Genomic DNA, 13,959 nt, shown 5'->3' on the forward strand with positions numbered 1-13,959 from the left:
AGTATCAGTCTTGGAGGAAAATAAAGCACATGAATGTTGTAGGATGTATTCTGCTGGGAATGGGCTTCTGATTAGCCAGGAAGAGCCAAGTAGGAACAGGGAAGTGGAAATACAGCACAGCTGAGAGCACAGCATTATCCACATTAACATTGGGCTTTTCCAAGAAGATTTGTGATTAAAAATTTCAGGGCAGCTATCAGTTTTAATAGTTACACTGGACTAAGCATACTATATAAAACACGTGGCAATGGCTAGACTGTTTTATGTCAACTTGCCACAGAGCCATAGAGTCAAATTGAGAAAATGCTTCCATAGGGGTCTGTAGGTAAGTCTGTAGGGCATGAGAAGGCCCAGCTCACTGTGGGCAGTGCAAACCCAGGGAGGATGGCTCTGGATAATATAAGAGAGAAACATGAGTAAGCAGGCCAGTAAGCTGCATTACTTCATGGCCTCTGCTTCAGTTCCTGCCTCCAGGTTCCTTCCCTGCTTGATTGAGTTCCTGCCCTGACTTCCTTTGGTGATGGACTATTACCTAGAAGTAAGTTTAAAATGAAATAAACCTTTCCTTCCCAAGTTGCTTTTGGTCATAGCATTTTATCACAACAGAAGAAGCTCTAAGACATAGATTAATATCAACAGGGCTTTTTAAATGTGTGTTTTCAAGGATTTCCAAAACACGATCACTGTTTTTGATGTCTTTTCTGCCATCCACCAACCGTGAAGAACAGAGACAGTTGCCATTTCCCGTCCACAGTGGTGGGGAGGAGAGAGAATTGTGTTCTGCTTTCGAAGTAGTAGACTAACTGTACTGGCTAGTTTTGTGTGTCAACTTGACACAGGGTGGAGTTATCACAAAGAAAGGAGCTTCAGTTGGGGAAGCGCCTCCATGAGATCCAGCTGTGGGGCTTTTTCTCAATTAGTGATCAAGGGGGGAGGGCCCCTTGTGGGTGGTACCACCTTTGGGCTGGTGCTCTTGGGTTCTATAAGAGAGCAGGCTGAGCAAGCTAGGGGAAGCAAGCCAGTAAGAAACATCCCTCCATGGCCTCTGCATCAGCTCCTGCTTCCTGACCTGCTTGAGTTCCAGTCCTGACTTCCTTTAGTGATGAACTACAATGTAGAAGTGTAAGCTCAATAAACCCTTTCCTCCCCAACTTTCTTCTTGGTCATGATGTTTGTGTAGTAATAGAAACCCTCACTAAGACACTAACTAAAAATGAACCAGGGATATTTGGGGAGGGATGGAAATTTTCTCCATCTTAACTGCAATGACAACATAAATATATAAGCATTTGCCAACCTTCACATAATTTTATGTTAAAATTTGGAACTTCTACTTTATATAATAGAGCTCATGAAAACCAGAAACCAAATGTAGAGAGAGGAACCTCCCTTACATGATTAGGGTGATATATAGCAGTCAATCAACCCTAAATGAAGTAGCTGCTTAACTGTGTAACATATCTGATTAGAGGTGGAGCCGGAAACAGGAAGCAGTATAGTTCATTCAACTCCACCTTCTCAGTCCTGAACAAGGTTCACTATACAGTGAGCCATTTTAGTAAAGGATTCTGAATAAAAATTTAACTACACACAAACTCTTAAAGCCCTTTCAAACACCTATATTCACTGTTCTGGAATTTGGTCATTAAGCTCATACACATATTTCATTGGTTTTAGATATTCTGCCATGTCTTAAGGCCATCCTGAGCTCTATATCGGGTCCTATCTCATAAAAATAAAAACAACAAAATTTTTTGTGGATCCTATTTTTTTCTTTACACGTGTTATTAGTGTGTGTATATGTAATGGCAGGGGGATGGGGGTTCCTTGCCACAGTGTGCATGTGGGTGTCAAGGACAGCATTGTGGAGTCACCTCCTTCGACTTGTTTGTTTGTTTGTTTGTTTTGTTTCAATTTGGTTTGGTTTTAAGCAATACATCTTATTTAGCTCAGCATATTAGAGCACTTCGCCAAACCATGTAAGTTCTCTCTATTTTTATGTGGATCTTGAAATAAAACATAGGTCAGTCTTGAGTGGCAAGTGCCTTTACTTATTGAGCCATCTGGCAGGCCCAAGAGAATCATATTCTAATAACCAACTTGTAACTTACAGTTCCTATCTTTACTTATATCAAATTTTCATTTTTATAGCTTCACTTAAAAAGGAATTCACACTAATAAAGCATTAACTAAATTAACATCAACTGTTTAAATTATCTATATAGCAAATACTCAGCTCAATTAAGAATATTATTCTAAGCTGGGTGTGGTGGCGCATGCATTTGATCCCAGAGCTTGGAAGGCAGAGGCACTCGGATCTCTGTGGTTTTGAAGCCAGCCTCTTCTAAAAAATGAGATCCAGGAGAGCCAAGGTTGTTATACAGAGAAGCCCTGTCTCAACTACAACAACAAAAAGAATGTTATTCTCAATACTAATTGTAAAACTAAACAAGTGGCTAAGAGATTCCTCATTAAGCATTAATGTTAAAATGATAGTTCTAACATAATGTTATTTTTATGAACCAATATTTTTGATATCAAATTTTAAAGCAACTTAACATCTGAAATGAATCCAAGTGGACGGTTACTTACAGTTTGTTGCCGTGTGAAAGTGAGAAGAAAGTGCCACAGTGACTGCATTCCAAAACATGTATAAAATTTCAGGCTGTCCATCCTGAAAGCCAAGGATACAGAACAGAAGAACATTCATTTATTTCAAGATGTGTGACAAAGGTTGGAAGATACTCAGCAGATAATAACAAGGGCTGTTCTTCTCAAGGACCCAAGACTCATATCAGATGGCTCACAACTATTGGTAACTCCTAATCCAGAGTGCCCCACATATGTGACATTCACTCAAAGACACTTGGCCATACACGTACATGATAAAGTCACCAATAGAAAAACAGAGTCAAGTTTTGTTTTACATTCAAGCAATTGCTTGCTGGCCTATCCTGCTCTTCTACTCATTAGCCCACTGGCCTCGGGCAGGAGTGTAGACATCCGCAGCCCTCACCTCCTCCTCTATAAGACGAGCTGGCAGGACAGCCATCACTGCAGCACTTTATGAAGATTATAGAGGTTAGCAAAAACCTTGGGCCAGTACATGACATTCAATAAACCCTTGATGAATGTGAACTATTATCATCTTCGTCCTTTGATATACATAAGCAATGTATGAGACTGTAACAAGACTGACAAAACACATTCAGATCAAGGATGGCTAGCATTATAAAAGAGAATGTTCAATATAAATCTTTAAGAAAGAGACAAAAATGACAGAATTGTTAACTCAAAGTATCAAGATACTTATATTCAAATTTGAGAATGTTTTATAATTAAATACTGAAATGGAAGGACAAGCATTTGATACACATAGAATTTTTTAACAAGAAAACATAAGGGCTGGAGAGGTGGCTCCGCAGTTAAGAGCACTGGCTGCTCTTCCTGAAGACCCAGTAGCCACATGTCTAAGATCCAATACTGCTTTCTGCCCTCCAAGCTCAACAGACACCGCATGGACACAGGGTACATTGTATATGCTGACAAAATATCCATACACATAATTTTTTGACAATCTCAAAAAAAACACTAATTAAAAAAGAAAAAATATTTCATTTTAGAATAAAATTACATCCTAAGAAATTTGAACAACTATATGAAGGTACTTTTATATGTTAGTCACTGATGGTCTACTAGGTTTGAAATACGAAAATACTAATTTCATATGTTAATTTCTATGTATTTCTATGTATGTACATACTAATTTCAAAATAACTATATAATGTATATTTTAATAATGAAACACTATCAGTGCGATAAATATTACATCAAAACTATAGCGCAGAGTCAGATACAAGACCAGCAGAATAAAATACACAGCAAAATCCAAAATCTAAAAGCTTCGCATTCGTATGGTTAGACATCCCATAGTGAGGCACCAAGGCTATGCAAGGAAAGTACAGTCTGCTCAACAAACGAACTAGATATACACATGCTAACAAATGAAACAGAAGCTGTACTTTATACCATAATAAAAGTTAACTTAAAATGAAGACTTTAACAAGACTTAAAACAGCAAAATTCCTAAAGGAAAACGTGACATAGCTCCAAGAGAACATATGCCACTATAATTACTGGACATGATTCTGGCATTAAAACTGAAAAATATTGGTGCGTAAATACAAACAATCTGTAAATGAAATCAACTGGATAAGAAGAACATTTGCCAATCACAGACACAATGAGGGGTTAATGCTTGAAACACAGTACTCTATAACAACAAAAGAATATCTAATTAAAATGAGAGAAAGGAATTAAGTAGACATTTCTCCAAATAAAATAACAGCAGGGTCAACATCATGAGCCAGCAGGGAAGTGCAAACCAGAGTCACAAAGACACATTGTACCTATTAATAATTTGGCCACTATCCAAATGAGGCAAGAAAGAAGAAGCCTGTCACTTCAGTACCTTCTCTGAGCTAGAAACATCAGGTGTTCAGACCCTGTCACACTCCTTGGGCTACATGTGGCAACAAACAGAAAACAAAGACAAAACAACAAATCCAAACATAGCAAGTTTTGGCAAGGATGTTCTGCAAACAGAGCTCATGCACACTTTAGAGAGGAAAGTAAAATACTGTAGGCATTACACGGGACAGTAGGGCTGTGGAGATGGCTCAGTGGGCAAAGATCTGGACACGTAAGCATGAGGGCCTGCCACTGAATTCCAGAAGTCACATAAGCAGCTGCGGGATGCAGTGCACATTGGTGAACCCAGGTTTCTTATGGCAAGAAACTAGACAAGTGGGGGCAGAAGCCCCACATACCCGTGGCATGCGCCTGCCCCTCCCCACAAAGATGTTATAATAGAATTGGCACATGATTTACTAATCTTGTTTCTGAATATTTATCTCAGATAAAGAGATTTTTATATACCCATTGGACTCACTGTACCATTACTTACAAGAGGAAAGAAGAGAAAGCAGCCTATGAAATCCCAGAGTATTAGTGGATAAGTGGTTCACACAGAGGCAATGCAGGGATGGAAGGCAAAGCAGGCCAAGGCTATCTGACAAAGTGTTATGGAGTCATCTTACATTTGCCTAAAAATCCTTTCAACACACACACACACACACACACACACACACACACACACACACACACACACACACAGAGTTTAGCCATTTGACCTGACAATGCTCCCTCTCCCCACAGGAACCACAGACTGTCAAAATCCCCAGTACCAGGCATGAGAAACTTCTTTTTGAATAATTGGCAAAGGTAGGCCAACTAAATCCCAAGACAACATAGATGATCAATATAACCCTTGGTTCTCTCTCAGGTGTTGAGGATGGATCCCTTTTACTGAAGTCACTGCACACTTAGGAAATAGGACTCAGACAACTCAAGTTGGATCTGATCTGAAAGCCTCTTCTCTGTGGTCTTGCTTCCATGGTACTAGAAAAACTGTACAATGGAAGGGAACAGCCAACACAGCAGTAACAGCTATGAACCACAGCAATTACCAGCATGGTCAGATATTAATAAAGGGGCAGCAAGAATCACTCATGTCAGGGGCAAGCAACAGTGAGCTAACTATACTGAGGTTCACTCTACAGTAGGAAAATCTGCCAGCTACTAGAAATCCAGCCAGCTTCCTGGTACTAATGAGATCATGGACCTTAGAAATGAATCTACTACTAACACTTTGCTAGACTAGCATAATTCCTTAATATGCTCTACTTAGCTTTACACCCACAGATAACTGTGGCACCACACCCCATTTAAAAAAAACCCTCTCTTTACAGCAAATAAAGACCATCACTGAAAATGACAACTAAACAACTATATAGAGATCAGATTGTAGTGACACCAGCCTCAATGGATGTATCTATCTCACAGCTCCTGTATCTATGACTCAGGGAACATATTGGAAGAAGGGGCAGAAAGTCTTTAGGAAACAGAAAACCAGGAATTCTGCTGAATAGTCTCTTCTAGAAATGACTACATAAACAAAACTGGGATAATGGTGTTACCAATGGACATGCTAACATGGAAGAGAGACACTTCATGCTCCCCCACCCCTAGACTAGGAATTATGACTAAGGATTGGTGGAAGGAGACTTATTCACTCCTAAGGATGAACCCCTGTATTGGTTGTCCATGGCAGATGGTCAGTTTTGACACCATATACATACACAGACAGAAAAAAATACAGACTCAGCAGATCATATATGTCTATTTGTACAAACATATATGTATAGAACAATAATAGTCAAAGAAAAAGATGTCGTTAACTTTTTAGCATGGAGAGTGTAATTGAGGTTTGAGGAAGGGCTGGGAAGTTATGGCATTCTATTTCAAAGAAAACATACTAAAAAGAAAACAGTAAATGCATATAATAGATTATTATTCAGAGTTAAAACCAAAATAAACTCTGTCAAATAATATAAACTAAATATGTGTGTGTGAATATATGTATATATTTAGAGATTTCTGAAAACATGGTATGCATAGGTAACACTACTGTACTGTACTTAGAATTAGAAATAGTTATGATGTTAAAATTTTAGCTTTTATTTCACTACTATCAAAAAATTATTTGGGGCACAGAAATAGCTCAGTGGATAAAGTACTTACTACACAAGCATAATGACCTGGGTGTGGATTCTGGGCATACAGGCATGCATGTGTCACCTCAGTATAAGGAGACAGAGAAAGTCATACCCTAGGCAGTGTTAGTGACCAGCCAGTCTAGCCAAAACACCTAGCTCTGGATTCAGGGAGAGACTGTCTCCAAACATAGGTGAGAAGTGAGAAAATAAACACAAGATTGATTTCTGACCTCTGCATCTGCATGGACACATGTACAACACACATATCTCATGCAGACGCCCACAGAGTATTTATAGGAAATGCCGATGCACACCTGCAATCTCAGCACCCAGAGGCTGAGGCAAGAAGACGCTGAAGTAAGACACATAATAAGACGACGTTTCCAAGTCAATCAAACAAAAGCAACAACAAAAGTATTTTATGGTGAGTCTATGAATTTTAAAAATAATAACCCTGAATATTAAGGTTTATTTCTTTTTCTGTACTAAGACAAACATAGACTTCAGTATGTTTTCTTATTGGAGAAACTGAAGTATTAATAGATTCCTTAACATTAAATATCCTTACACTGATGACAGGCTCCAGTAAACTACTTTAAAATATAAAGTACATGTTTATTTTAATAGATTACTGAGCTTCAAGAGACAGTAGAGTCTATGTCTAACAATATAACCTCAACCCAAAGAGAGAGATTTCAAAATTTCTGATCAACTCAAGGTAGGCAAGAATAAGTTTTCTCTCTTTTGTTTCTTTTGAAATGGCCTTGAACTCAACATAATTCATCTGCCTCAGACTCCAGGGTACATTTTACCCAGTCTGGTTTGATCATACTACTGAAATCAACTTGTTTTCATATCTGAAAAATTTCTATTTCTCTATTTCTTTATTTCTCTATTTCTTTCTCTCTTCCCGCCCCTCTGGTTTTGAAGACAGGGTTTCTCTGTGTAGATAGGCTGCCTGCCTCTGCCTCCCCAATGCTGGGATTAAAGGCCTGTACCATCACCTCCTGGTATTACATTAACATTCTTAAGGTTGACCCAACTTTGCCTTTTTGAGTGTCATATAAGTGAAGGATGCAGATGACTCTTTTTAAAGTGCAGTTACATGATTCCTAATGTGAACTACTTTTCTTGCTAGGGGGAAGAAAAAGAAGTCGTTCAAAACATGTCTAGACTGAAATTTTCTCTCCACAAGTAATCTTAAGAAAATTTACTATATTAATCCTGTTAATCCAAGAGCATGAACGATTTTTCCATTTTCTGAGGTCTTCAACTTCCTTCTTCAGAAACCTGAAGTTCCTGTCCTATAGATCTTTCACTTGTTTGGTTAGACTCACACCAGATACTTTATATTGTTTGTGGCTATCGTGAAGGGTGTCATTTCTCTAATTTCTTTCTCAGCCTGCTTATCCTTTGAGTATAGGAAGGCTACTGATTTGCTTGAGTTGATTTTATAACCTGCCACTTTGCTGAAGTTGTTTATCAGCTGAAGGAGTTCTCTGGTGGAGTTTTTTGGGTCCCTTAAGTATACTATCATATTATCTGCAAAAAGTAATTGTTTGACTTCTTCCTTTCCAACTTGTAGCCCTTTGACCTCCTTATGTTGTCTAATTGCTCTAGCTAGAACTCCAAGTACAATATTGAAAAGATATGGAGAAAGGGGACAGCCTTGTCCAGTCCCTGATTTTAGTGGGATTGCTTCAAGTTTCTGTCCATTTAGTTTGATGTTGGCTACCAGTTTGCTGTATATTGCTTTTACTATGTTTAGGTACGAGCCTTGAATTCCTGTTCTTTCCAAGACTTTAAGCATGGAAGGATGCTGAATTTTGTCAAAAGATTTTTCAGCATCTAATGAAATGAGCATGTGTTTTCTTTCTTTGAGTTTGTTTATGTAGTGGATTGCATTGATGGATTTCTGTATATTCAACCATCCCTGCATCCCTGGGATGAAGCCTACTTGATCATGGTGAATGATCATTTTGATGTGTTCTTGGATTCAGTAGGCAGGAATTTTATTGAGTATTTTTGCATCGATATTCATTAGGGAAATTGGTCTGAAGTTCTCTTTCTTTGTTGGATCTTTGTGTGGTTTTGGTAGCAGCATAATTGTGGCTTTGTAGAACGAGTTAGGTAGTGTTCCTTCTGTTTCTATTTTGTGGAATAGTTTAAAGAGTACTGGTATTAGGTCTTCCGGAGAACCCTGTTATACCACTCCTGGGCATATACCCAGAGGATTTACTAGCATGTAATAAGGACACATGCTCCCCTATGCTCATAGCAGCCTTATTTATAAATAGCCAGAATCTGGAAAGAATCCAGATGTCCCTCAATGGAGGAATGGATACAGAAAATGTGGTATATTTATACAATGGAATACTACTCGGCAATTAAAAACAATGAATTCATGAAATTCTTAGGCAAATGGTTGAAACTGGAAAATATCATCCCAAAGAACACACATTGAATGCAGTCACTGATAAGTAGATATTAGCCCAGAAGATCTGAATAGCCAAGACACAATTAACAGATCAAATGATTCCCAAGAAGAAGGAGGGAGAGGGCCCTGGTTCTGGAAAGGCTAGATCCAGCATTGCAGGGGATTACCAGGACAGAGAAATGGGAGGGGGGTAGGGAATGGGCAGAGGGAAGAGGGCTTATGGGACTTATGGGGAGGGGGGAACCAGGAAAGAGGAAATCATTTGGAATATAAACAAAGTATACAGAAAAAAAGTCATGAAAAAAGGAAAATTTACACATTAAAATGAATAATAAAGAATTTTCAACATTTGGTAACTTTGTAACTGAAAAAAATGTAAGTAAAATTAATATCTTAACTAATAAATTAATTATATTTTCTGGGAAAAGTCTATTTCATTTCCCATCTCAGATTTAGTAAGAGAAAGTTTTTGGAACAGAGTTTTGACTCTATACCACACATCTCTTTATTTCTCTGTATGTATCATGATGTGTTCTTAAACTACAATACAGAAATTCCATCCATTACAGAGGAGGCTGGGCATGGGGCAGCCAGGGCTTTTATCATGCTCCTTTATGACTCCCTTCCCCTCCTCTGTTTTCTGGAGTTGTTATATGTGATCTTTTTCTTTTCTTTCATTTCCTTCATGAAATGAGCACAACAGATTTTAAATCAATCAAAGGCCACATTTAGTGTCCCCCCAAAGAGTTTGAATTTTATATGATCTTGTGTCTCACTTTTCAAAAGCAAAAATATCCATCTTCTAAAGCTACCGTTCAAAAGATTTAGAATTCTAAACATCAGGAATTAAAAAACTAAATAATAAACAACTTAAAGCTCTAGACAAACTAAAGTTACTTCCTTGGTAAATACTAATGCAGGAAAAGCTTTTAGGTTATCTCAAGCAACCTGCTTATGCATTAATATGAGGGATAATTCTTCCATTTAGTATGGTGAATTATAGACCTTGAAGTGAGAAAAACTTGCTCTACTCTGAGCAGATGAGTCATCATTCTGACATTTGTGGTCCACTCGTGCAATACAAGGGTAACAATGGGACTCTCTTCATTATAAAGTCAAGATCTCTTGATTTTTAACTAAAGGCAAGACTGCATTCACCACTCAGATATGAAAAGGCAGAGCACACAACACAGGAGACAGACAGGAAAAGCAGGAGCGAATGTATTTGGAAAAGAGGAAAGTAAAGATGTAAGACAGGCAAGGGTAAGATCAAGAGGCAACTGCTCATTATATGAGGTGCTGGCCAGTCACTAGAGAGATTTAACAAGAAAATATTATCATGATCTAGATTTTAGTTTAGGAAAAACAATCTAATAGTAATATAGAAGTTTGATTCATAACAATACTATAAATTAGGAACTAGATAGGAGGACTTGTCTAAGGACAAAGTAGAAGAGTAGCAAGAGCAGTATGTAAGAAGTTGGAATGAGCTTGGTGCATGGCAGTATCGTAGCCAATGAGGTTTATCTGAGGCACGATTATTGCTAATTGAAAACTTTTCCCAAAGAAGTTGGAATGACTAGAGGAAAAAAATATATTTATGACACATCATAGCAAGATACATTTGGGAAGAACCAGCAAGATGGAGTCTGTGCAAAAAAAAAAAAAAAAAAAAAAAAGGAAGTCCAGAAGGAGCAGTTGGTAGACAAAGAAAGAGAGTCGGGGGGGGGGGGGGGGGGGGGCGCAAAAGTGAAATTCATCTATAGCAACAAATATAAATGATTTTATAAAATACTTATTAGTAAAAATAAACAAACATAAACCTTTTGCTTAAAAGCAAGATCCAGCTAAACTGATTTGAATGATACCTCCACATGGAGATGGCAGTAACTGCTGTATATGAGGCACTCCCCATGTGCCTCATGTGGCTTGAGAAATGAGAGATATTAGGAACTACAACAGAGGGGCTCAGGAGACAGAAATAAGACAGAAGTTAATTTGCCTATCCTGCACAAAATGTTTCAGCCCCCAAATACCATTGGTGGACTTGCAGAATGTCTTATTCACTATCACTGTATACTACACAGCATTTATTCTAACCAAGGAACTCATTTCATAGTCAGAGAAGTACAACAGTGGGCCCATGTTCATTATTGATTCTACTGATCTGACTTATGTTCTCCTCTATGAAGGAGCTGGCCGAATAGAATGGTGGAATGGTTGCTTGAACACAGTTATGGTACCAGTTACATGACAATAGACATAAGAACTGGGGCAGGTGTTCCAGAAAGTGAATCACTGTCCATTATATGGTAGTTTCTCTCACACCTGGGATTCACCAATCCAGGAATTAAGGAGAGGAAAGGAAATGCTGTCTTTCACTCACTAGTGACAAACTAAGGCAATATTTACTTCCTGTCCCCACAGTCTTAAGTTCTGTTGGTCCAGAAGTTTGGGCTCTGGGTGGTGGTGGGGGACCTCCTGCCAGAGGAAAACAAACATTCCATTGAACAGAAGCTTGAGACTTGCTAATTTGAGCTTCTAATGTCCTTAAACAAAATGGTCAAAGAAAGGATTACCAGGGTTGGGAGGAGTAACTAATCCAGAATGCTGTGGGAATTTGAATTGCTTCTGTACAATGAAGGAAGGAAACAGTAGATCTGCAGTATAAGAGATCCTTTAGGTTTGGTGTTATCATGTCCCGTAAATTAAGGAAAACTACAACACAATCCAGCCACAATAATAAAGGGGGCAGACTCATAAGGAATAAAATTATGGGTCACTCTTCAAGGAAAAAGAAAAAAACAAAAGGTCTGTTAAGGTGATTGTTAAACATAAAGGGAATACAGAATGGGTAAGAGGAAGGTAGTTAAAAATACTAGCTAAGGCCAGATGACCAATTGCAGTAACAAGGATTATAAGTAACATGAGTATTTCTGTCCTATTTTGTTAAAAATATGTTTGTACAAATATTCAAATATATTTAGCAGATTTTATATATTTTCTTTACTCATTTTCTTTATCATACACTACAATATCAATTGAGAGAATCAGAGGTTATCATATTTAAATTATGAAACATTAAAAGACCAAGCATTTGAGACCTGCACCACATCTAGCACAGAGAGGACACCACTTCCTGATACTCTCTAGAGAACTGACAGGAGCAGGATATTAGGTAAGCATCACCACCCAACAGAGAGTCCTGGAGCTCCTCTGCTCTGGGACTCACTACCCAGCAGCCTCCAGTTCGCCACTCCCCTTATGCCCCTTCTACCCCTCCCTCCACCCCTGTCACTGCCCCTTTCTGTCAGATGTGGCAGGCCTGCACCACATCTGGCACAAAGAGGACCCCACTTCCTGATACTCTCTAGAGAACCAACAGGAGCAGCCTATTAGAGAACCTACAGGAGCAGGGCATTCGACCCTTGCCAAGTCTGCCACAGGGAAGACTCCATCGCCTGATATGTCCTGGAGAATCAGCTGTTTGCAGGGTATTGGACAGAAAGAGAATCCCAGGAGTACAGAAACACAGGCCTGCAGGATACAGAAGATAGAGACAGCAAGACCAGCTACCACCAGAGATAACGAGATGGCCAAGGGCAAATGCAAGATCATTACCAAAAGAAACCAAGGCAACATGGCACTATCAGAACCCAGCTCTCCCACAACAGCAAATCGTGCATACCTCTCCACATCAGAAAAGCAAGAACAAGATTTAAAATCACATCTCATATCGCTGATGGAGGACTTCAAGAAGGACATAAATAACTCCCTAAAAGAAATACAAGAGAACATGGGTCAACAGGTATAAGCACAAAAATCACTTAAAGAAAGACAAGAGAATATGGATCAAAAGGTAGAAGCTCTTAAAGAGGAAACACAAAAGCTCTTAAAGAAATATGGGAGAATATGGGTTAACAGGTTGAAGCCCTTAAAGAGGCAATACAAAAATCCCATAGAGAATTATGGGAGAACATAGGTCAACATGCAGAAACCCCTAAAGAGGAATCACAAAAATCCCTAAAAAAACCACAGGAGAACATGGATCAACAGGTAGAAGCCCTTAAAGAGGAAACACAAAAATTCCTTAAAGAATTTCAGGAAAAAACAAACAAACAAGTGAAGGAACCAAACAAAACTATACAGAATCTAAACCTGGAAATAGAATCAATAAAGAAATCACAAAGGGAGATATCTCTGAAAATAAAAAACCTTGGAAAGAATTCAGGAGTCATAGATGCAAGCATCAACAAGAGAATACAAAAGATAGAAGAAAGAATCTTGGACGCTGAAGATTCCATAGAAATCATTGACTCAACAGTCAAAGAAAATGCAAAATGCAAAAAGCTTATAACCCAAAACATCCAGGAACTCCAGGCCACAATAAGAAGACCAAACTTAAGGATTATAGGAATAGAAGAAAGCAAGGATTTACATCTTAAAGGCCCAATAAATATCTTCAACAAAATTATAGAAGAAAACTTCCCTAACCTAAAGAAAGAGATGCCCATGAACATACAGGAAGACTATAGAACTCCAAACAGATTGGACCAGAACAGAAATTCCTCCCATCACATAGTAGTCAAAACACCAAATGCACTAAACAAAGAAAGAATATTGAAAGCAGTGAGAGAAAAAGGTCAAGTAACATATAAAGGCAGACCTATCAGAATTACACAAGACTTCTCACCAGAGACTATGAAAGCCAGAAGAGCCTGGGCAGATGTCATACAGACCCTAAGAGAACATAAATGTCAGCCCAGACTACTATACCCATCAAAACTTTCAATTACCATAGATGGTGAAAACAAGACATTCCATGACAAAAGCAAATTTACACAATATCTTTCCACAAATCCAGCTCTGCAAAGGAAAATGGGTGGAAAATACCAACACAAGACA

At 38.4% G+C, this 13,959-nt stretch overlaps 1 protein-coding gene and 1 pseudogene across 1 annotated transcript in view; one reads left to right on the plus strand and one right to left on the minus strand.

Annotated features, from left to right (window-relative positions):
• Cog5 (component of oligomeric golgi complex 5) overlaps nucleotides 1-13,959 on the minus strand; it is a 300,848-nt gene that overhangs the window by 103,195 nt on the left and 183,694 nt on the right. Inside the window, exon 11 of the mRNA XM_052185982.1 lies at nucleotides 2,593-2,674. Within this exon, the coding sequence (XP_052041942.1) occupies nucleotides 2,593-2,674 (82 nt within the window). The remainder of the gene's footprint in view (nucleotides 1-2,592; nucleotides 2,675-13,959) is intronic.
• LOC127688273 (uncharacterized) lies at nucleotides 10,543-10,674 on the plus strand (annotated as a pseudogene).

This window comes from Apodemus sylvaticus, chromosome 6, assembly GCF_947179515.1.
Source record: "Apodemus sylvaticus chromosome 6, mApoSyl1.1, whole genome shotgun sequence".
In the NCBI taxonomy this organism is placed as follows: domain Eukaryota; kingdom Metazoa; phylum Chordata; class Mammalia; order Rodentia; family Muridae; genus Apodemus; species Apodemus sylvaticus.